Consider the following 7,308-nt stretch of genomic DNA (forward strand, 5'->3'; position numbering starts at 1 on the left):
TACTTTATCCCAAGGGAGAAGTTAAGTTGAAAGTATTTCTACGACTATAAAATATGGTCAAGGGAAGGGAATTCAAGTGTGAAACAACTATTTTGAACATTCCCCCTCTCGTGCTTCTTGGCCTGCATTACTCGTCTACAGTTTCGATCGCTCTCGGCGCAATTTCCTTAGTTAACTCCCTCTCTGCGTTATGTGTGTGAGAGTGTCAATATGGGCGAGGGAGCAGCGATCGGAATCGATCTGGGGACGACGTACTCGTGTGTGGGAGTGTGGCAGCACGACAGGGTGGAAATCATCGCCAATGATCAGGGGAATCGAACCACTCCCTCCTATGTCGCTTTTACTGATACAGAGCGTCTCATCGGAGATGCTGCCAAGAACCAGGTCGCCATGAATCCTATCAACACTGTTTTCGGTTAGTAATCTCTGTCACTCTTTTGAGGGAGTTTATTCCACTGCTTATTTCTGTATATGTGATTCAGTTGTTGTATATTAATTCCCCTTTCATTCTCGAATATGAACCGGGATGGACATAATTCAGCTTATAGTTTTTTGAAGGTGATTGATATGAAGGCTTGAATTTGCAGCTGTAAGATTCTTCTGTTTGTGTAGAATTTGCATTTGTGTTCAATCTAAATCAGTTCTCTATGTTATGGCAGATGCAAAGCGGTTGATTGGTAGGAGGTTCTCTGATCCCTCCGTTGTGAGCGATGCGAAATTATGGCCTTTCAAGGTCATTTCAAGGGTTGGCGATAAGCCCAGCATCGTTGTAACATACAAAGGGGAGGAGAAGCATTTTGCAGCCGAAGAGATCTCTTCCATGGTTTTAACTAAGATGAAGGAGATTGCAGAAGCTTATCTTGGGACCACTGTTAAGAATGCTGTGGTCACTGTTCCTGCATACTTCAATGATTCTCAAAGGCAGGCAACCAAGGACGCAGGGGCAATCTCTGGTTTGAATGTTATGAGAATCATCAATGAGCCCACTGCTGCTGCTATTGCCTATGGGCTTGACAAGAAGGCTAGCAGTTCTGGTGAGAAGAATGTTCTTATCTTTGATTTGGGTGGAGGTACTTTTGATGTGTCTCTGCTCACAATTGAAGATGGTATTTTTGAAGTGAAGGCCACTGCTAGTGATACACATTTGGGTGGTGAAGATTTTGATAATAGATTGGTGAACCACTTTGTACAAGAGTTTAAGAGAAAACATAAGAAGGACATTAGTGGTAATGCCAGAGCCCTCAGGAGACTCAGAACTTCCTGTGAGAGAGCTAAGAGAACCCTTTCATCAACTGCCCAGACCACCATTGAGATTGATTCCCTATATGAAGGTATTGACTTCTATACCACTATTACTAGGGCTAGATTTGAAGAGTTGAACATGGATTTGTTCAGGAAGTGCATGGAGCCTGTTGAGAAATGCCTGCGGGATGCGAAGATGGACAAACGCTCAATCCATGATGTGGTTCTTGTTGGTGGGTCTACCAGGATCCCTAAGGTTCAGTCCTTGTTGCAGGACCTCTTCAATGGCAAGGAGCTTTGCAAGAGCATTAACCCTGATGAGGCTGTTGCATACGGAGCTGCAGTGCAAGCTGCTATTTTGAGTGGAGAGGGCAGTGAGAAAGTGCAAGATCTGTTGCTTCTAGATGTTACTCCCCTTTCATTAGGGCTAGAAACTGCAGGTGGGATTATGACAGTTCTCGTCTCCAGGAATACTACCATCCCCACAAAGAAGGAGCAAGTCTTTTCTACTTACGCAGACAACCAGCCTGGTGTGTTGATTCAAGTGTATGAGGGTGAGCGAACTCGAACCAGGGACAATAACTTGTTGGGTAAATTTGAACTTTCTGGTATTCCCCCTGCTCCCAGAGGAGTTCCCCAGATCACTGTGTGCTTTGATATTGATGCCAATGGTATTCTAAATGTCTCTGCTGAGGACAAAACCACTGGTCACAAAAACAAAATCACCATTACAAATGACAAGGGTAGATTGAGTAAGGAGGAGATTGAGAAGATGGTTCGTGATTCTGAGACATACAAGGCTGAAGATGAAGAGCACAAGAAGAAGTTAGAGGCCAAGAACTCTTTGGAGAACTATGCTTACAGCGTAAGGAATACCATTCGAGATGATAAGATTGCGGCAAAGTTAGATCCATCTGATAAAAAGAAGATTGAGGATGCCCTTGAACAGACTATCCAATGGCTCGATAACAACCAGCTTGCAGATGCTGACGAGTTTGATGACAAGATGAAGGAGCTGGAGAACACTTGCAATCCTATCATTGCTAAGATGTACCAAGGCGCTGGTGCTGATATACCTGGTGGAGCCTATGGAGCTGCTGGCTCTCCTGAACAGGGTTATTCTGCTGCTGCAGGCTCGGGGCCTAAAATTGAGGAAGTTGATTAAATAATTTTCTCTTTTTTCTTTTTGTTTTAACCGTGTTAGAAGATGATACAGCACCCTTACAAATCAGGATTTAGAAGGTGGATTGTCTCTCCATTGAATGCTGTTGTTTTGAGCAGCAAGGAAATGAGGATTTAGAAGGTGGATTGTCTCTCCATTTTAGATATGAGAATTGAATGCTGTTGTTTTGAGCAGCAAGGAAATGAGGATTTGTGTTGATATTCTACTTCGTTATGTTGTTGGAATACTTTAGAGCTGTTTCATTTTTTCTAAATTTTTATATTGTTTTATTGGTTGTGTATGGGTGTTTTTGGTTCTTACAAATCTAGATTTAGAAGTGGAATAGTACAGTTTGTGTTGAAATATTTTATATCTATTTCACTTTTATTATGTTGGAATAATGAGGATTTGTATTGTGTGCCTTTAAATATTTTATATCTATTTCACTTTTGTTATTGAATGTTGGTGTTTTGACTTGTAAGGAAAAGAGAATTTGTGTTGGATATTTGATTTTTATTTTGTTGGAATACTCGAGAGCTGTTTTTTTTTTTAATATTCTTTTATTAGTTTATTGGTTTTGTATTATTTTTTTTAATTGATATTACATGGTAAAAGTTACCTGGTATAATACATGAAATTTTGAGGTTTAAATTTCCAAGTATCATGGTACACTAGGCAAATGTATCCTTTAAATGGAGGAAACCATATCTCAAATGAAATCTACTATTTAAGTTAGCAAAACATAGCTAAAATGAAGCCTTGGTAATCGCTCTCCATCCACTTTAAAACTGAAACAAAGGCCTCATTAACTTCACAACATATCATTTTAGTTCAGTATTCAACAATTTAATGAGGTAATGATATGAACAATAGTTTCTTATGTTTAGACATTGTGGAAAAAAGTCAATATTTGTTACAAATTTGTTATATTTCATAATATAATAAGTTGCATTCTATTCCACTTAAAATTTGATAACTAAAATGGTCTATTTTATGATATGGTTTGTCTTGCTTTCACATAATGAAATGGTCTAATATATTGAGTAATAAAGATGCAAAATAATTATAATGACCTAACCATTTTTGTCAAAGAGAAATTTAATGATTTATTGAAGTAGTGTCACCAACAAAATTGAAACCTAAGCCTTTATCCTTATTCTTCCAAGCAAATAAAAGCATAGACAAAATGGTAAGGAGGTTAACTTGCCAGTATGATTATTCCAAGCATTTACAAAAGCATAAGTATGTTAACTTGGGACTAGGAGGTTATTTTGTGTCTATAAAAAGAAATTACTATGGAAAACAATTACAGGAGGTTATGTTGTGTCTAAAAAGAAATTACTATGGAAAACAATTATAGGAGGTTATGTTGTGTCTATCCAAAATGAAATTAGGATGGAAAAAAAATAGAGACAGTAAGAGTACCACAACGTCTATTTACACTAAAAAGAGAAAAATCTTAGTTTAAAGCTTAAGTTTCCAACAAAAATGGCATTTACAAATATCCTTATAAAAGCATCAATTTTTAAAAGATTTTAGGATTAGCTATTTGTTAAGTTTTCAATTTTACATGCTTCTTTTTTTCATAGTAATTCTTTCTTATATTTGATGGAAATTCCTTGTCATTGTTTGGGAAAATTTCCCACAAATTAAATGGAAATCTAAATATCCTTCAACAAGGAATAACAAATATACAAAGTCATAAACATGTCAACTTGCTAATTCTTTCATATTCTTTGTCATTTGTGAGTTTTCTACATGCTATTTGGGTAAAACAAACATATTCTACTATTCATCCTAATCTTTGTAGAGCAAACTGTAACTAAATTGAAGTCAAGGTGATTACTTAACTCTCTATTCACTTGAGCAATCCAAAATCACATTAGCTTCATACTAGACCATTTTAATTTATTATTGAATAATCTAATGATTCAAGGGTATAAGCATTTTAAAAATGAAGTTCTTATGTTTGAGGAAATATATTATTAGTTCTTTAGACTCATATTAAATATGTTGTTTGGTAATAAAATTAAAAAATAAATAAATTTGTAAAAAGAAAATCACTTTTGCCAAAGCGCAGGTGTATTATTAATGTTTTTGGGCTCATATATTAAATATGTTCTTTAATAATAAAATTAAAAAATAATTAAATTTGTAAAAAGCTAACCACTTTTGCTATAGCTACTCATTTGTTGAATTATTATAGTGTTGTTGGGCTCATATATGATGTTATTTGGTAATAAAAAATAAAAAAAATAGTTAAATTTGTAAAGAGCAAGTCACTTTTACCAAAATGAAAGGTGTTTTTATTGATTTATGGTTATTCATTTGTTGGAAATGAAATTGAAGTAAATTAAATGAACATGTTTAACTTGCCATTTTGAATTTAATTTGCCACCTTGAATTGGAGGCTGTATAATGTTTTTTCTATCTATAATAATGGGAGGCATAATGAGAAGGTTGGAATTTTCATTTATACTAAGGAAAATGTTTTCTTGTGCTTAAGTTTCCAATAAAAGTGATAAAGTTCTTATTATAAATAGATTTTTACAAGTATAAATATATGATAATGAAAATTAGAAAAATATTGTAAAATATTTTCTGGGTCTTAATTTGATTTTTTACAAGACCAAAACTTTTATCATATTGATGTAAGTTTTAATTATGTACAAATAATTGTTGCAAATCGATTCTTAATAAAAACAAAAAAATAGAATGACACACAAATTTACATAAATTTTAACTTGGAAACCCAAAGACCAACAAGTTTTTTTCGTTATATTTTTGTACAATATATTAAAATATAATATAAATCCTACCAAATATGAATTTTCAATCAAACCGTAATTAACTACAAAACTATGGGAAAACTAAAGCGTTTTCATAAACACACACTCAACAATTGAAAAAGGTTATAAATTTCTATTGAAAAAGATAATCAAAATTGCTTTCCTCAAGTATTGTAGTACTTATTCATTTAAAATCCAAACTTATGAATGCAAGTCCACATAGTTCCTCTCATAAAGAGCCACAATTGATGAGATAGTTCTTGTTGGAAACTAGGTCACTACTGAGAGGGGGAGGGGGTTGGAGATGGGGGTGGGGTTGAATCAATGGTGTGAATATTTATACAACTTTTCTCCTATTATTTAATATTTAACATGCATAAACTAAAACACATAATTAGATATTAGTGCATCAAAAATAATTCAAAAACCATGAAAGCAATCACAAATAGACACAATTGTTTTCGGTGGAAATCTTATCCCAGAAAAAAAAAACCACCATGTTGTTGTTGCGCTGCTCAATTCTTATATTAATTTATCAAGCAAATTATACATGGAACAACTCACTTCTATGAGCGGGAAGACTCAAATTCTTTTGTAGTATGTTGGCACTATCAGATAGGAAAATGTTTATCTCACGATCAACGATCCTCGCCGATCAACGAACCTCGCCCAGTTTCTGTCGAATTATCCAACCACCATTGTGTTATCGGGAAAACTAGTGTCCATTCAGAGCTGCTAGTCCCACTAAGACGGGTAGCTATCTTAGAAACAAACAAACTAAAGTTACCTGTGTTTTCCTTTATGAGAGATAGATGGGAGAGAAGCAGAGAGTACCATCCTTAGTCTTTTGCTTGGCTCCTTGCTTGTTTCCTCCCCCCTTTGACAGAGCTTCGCCACTCTTTCCTCACTTGTCCCACTTCAAAGAACACCTGTAGAGTCAAAGCAGCATAATACCATCAAAGCATGAGATCTATAACCATAAACAATATAGGATCATATATATATTAACCATACAAATGCATAAACCAATACAAGATTCATAAATATATAAGAATATGGAGGAAAACTCAAATAGCTTTATTGATAGAAGTAATAGAAGAGAGGATTACAACCCAGTGGTCTAACCCAGTGCCATCCTCCCAACATGAAAGCCCTCTTCACCTCATGAAAAGCTAGATCACCCAACACTACAATGTTTCACAAAGAAACCAACAGCACTTCCTTACAAAAATACAAAATTCCAGCCGCTGGATCTCTAGGATGAGGGATCCATATATAGATATTTGCAGGAGGGTGAGTCAGCTTCTGGGATTTTGATTAGTGTCATTTCTCTAATAGTTCTTGGTTCCACTTAGAGATTTCATGATCTCTTACTCATCCCTGGGCGAATTCAGAGAGGCAAGTGTCAAATGAGCAATTTCTAGAAGATTCTTTGGGTTTCCACCTAGCAAATTGCCTCTGTCATTTGTCTACTCTCGCTCATCGCACCCTACAGAAGGGCTTTTCAGTATGCATCACACCTTTTGCATGTGACAGGTGAGATGCATCGCACCCTCAGCATGGAGCAGTCTGTATGGTCCAGTTTTGACCAGTTCTGAGCAGTTTTTTAGGGAGAACTTTTGGGAAATGATGTAATCAGCTGACCTTGTTCCTTTAGGGTATGAAACAACACTTTTAGGGGTTTAGAAGCCCTTGGTTTATGGACATATGTGATTGGGGTTGCAGTGCCCAAATATGTCTATAACAGTTGCCCCCTAAAGCATGAGGTCATAAATCTTCTGATGTCGGGTGAAATGCTTTATCATGAGGATCCGAGGTTTTTCGAAACTAGAAGGTGACCTATAATAAGATACAATATAGTACATTATCTTCATAATATTTTCATGATCTAGCTGAGGTGGGCATTCCCATGCTCAACTTTATAAATTCATTTTCATGTACATAGGACAGACAACCATCTGTGTGGCAGACTGATGATTCTGGTAGAGCCATCATCCCTTGGCTTGGATGATTATCTATGCAGCTATGACGTACATTTGATGTCTTTATTTTTCCTGAATATATCGTAGCCCGGACGGATGAAACTAGATCCGGGGTCTTCAAACTCATTCAATC

General features: G+C 35.7%; 1 protein-coding gene across 1 annotated transcript; it reads left to right on the top strand.

Moving 5' to 3' along the window:
* The first annotated feature begins 210 nt into the window (after positions 1-210).
* LOC149186182 (heat shock cognate 70 kDa protein-like) lies at positions 211-2,543 on the top strand. The gene is made up of 2 exons (XM_089409241.1): positions 211-415; positions 660-2,543. Exons 1-2 carry the CDS (start codon positions 211-213, stop codon positions 2,405-2,407), a joined length of 1,953 nt encoding a protein of 650 aa, XP_089265367.1. The 3' UTR covers positions 2,408-2,543.
* The last annotated feature ends 4,765 nt before the right edge of the window (positions 2,544-7,308 follow it).

Source organism: Pinus tabuliformis, chromosome 3_1 (genome assembly GCF_031772625.1).
Source record: "Pinus tabuliformis cultivar Carrire ecotype Pingquan chromosome 3_1, CPIR1, whole genome shotgun sequence".
NCBI lineage: Eukaryota > Viridiplantae > Streptophyta > Pinopsida > Pinales > Pinaceae > Pinus > Pinus tabuliformis.

What these genes read in the sequence shown, in the direction of transcription:
- LOC149186182 (XM_089409241.1), top strand. Translation starts at nt 211, where the DNA reads ATGGGCGAGGGAGCAGCGATCGGAATCGATCTGGGGACGACGTACTCG. An exon ending in TCCTATCAACACTGTTTTCG is followed by an intron (nt 416 to 659) that starts GTTAGTAATCTC and finishes ATGTTATGGCAG; the next exon opens with ATGCAAAGCGGTTGATTGGT.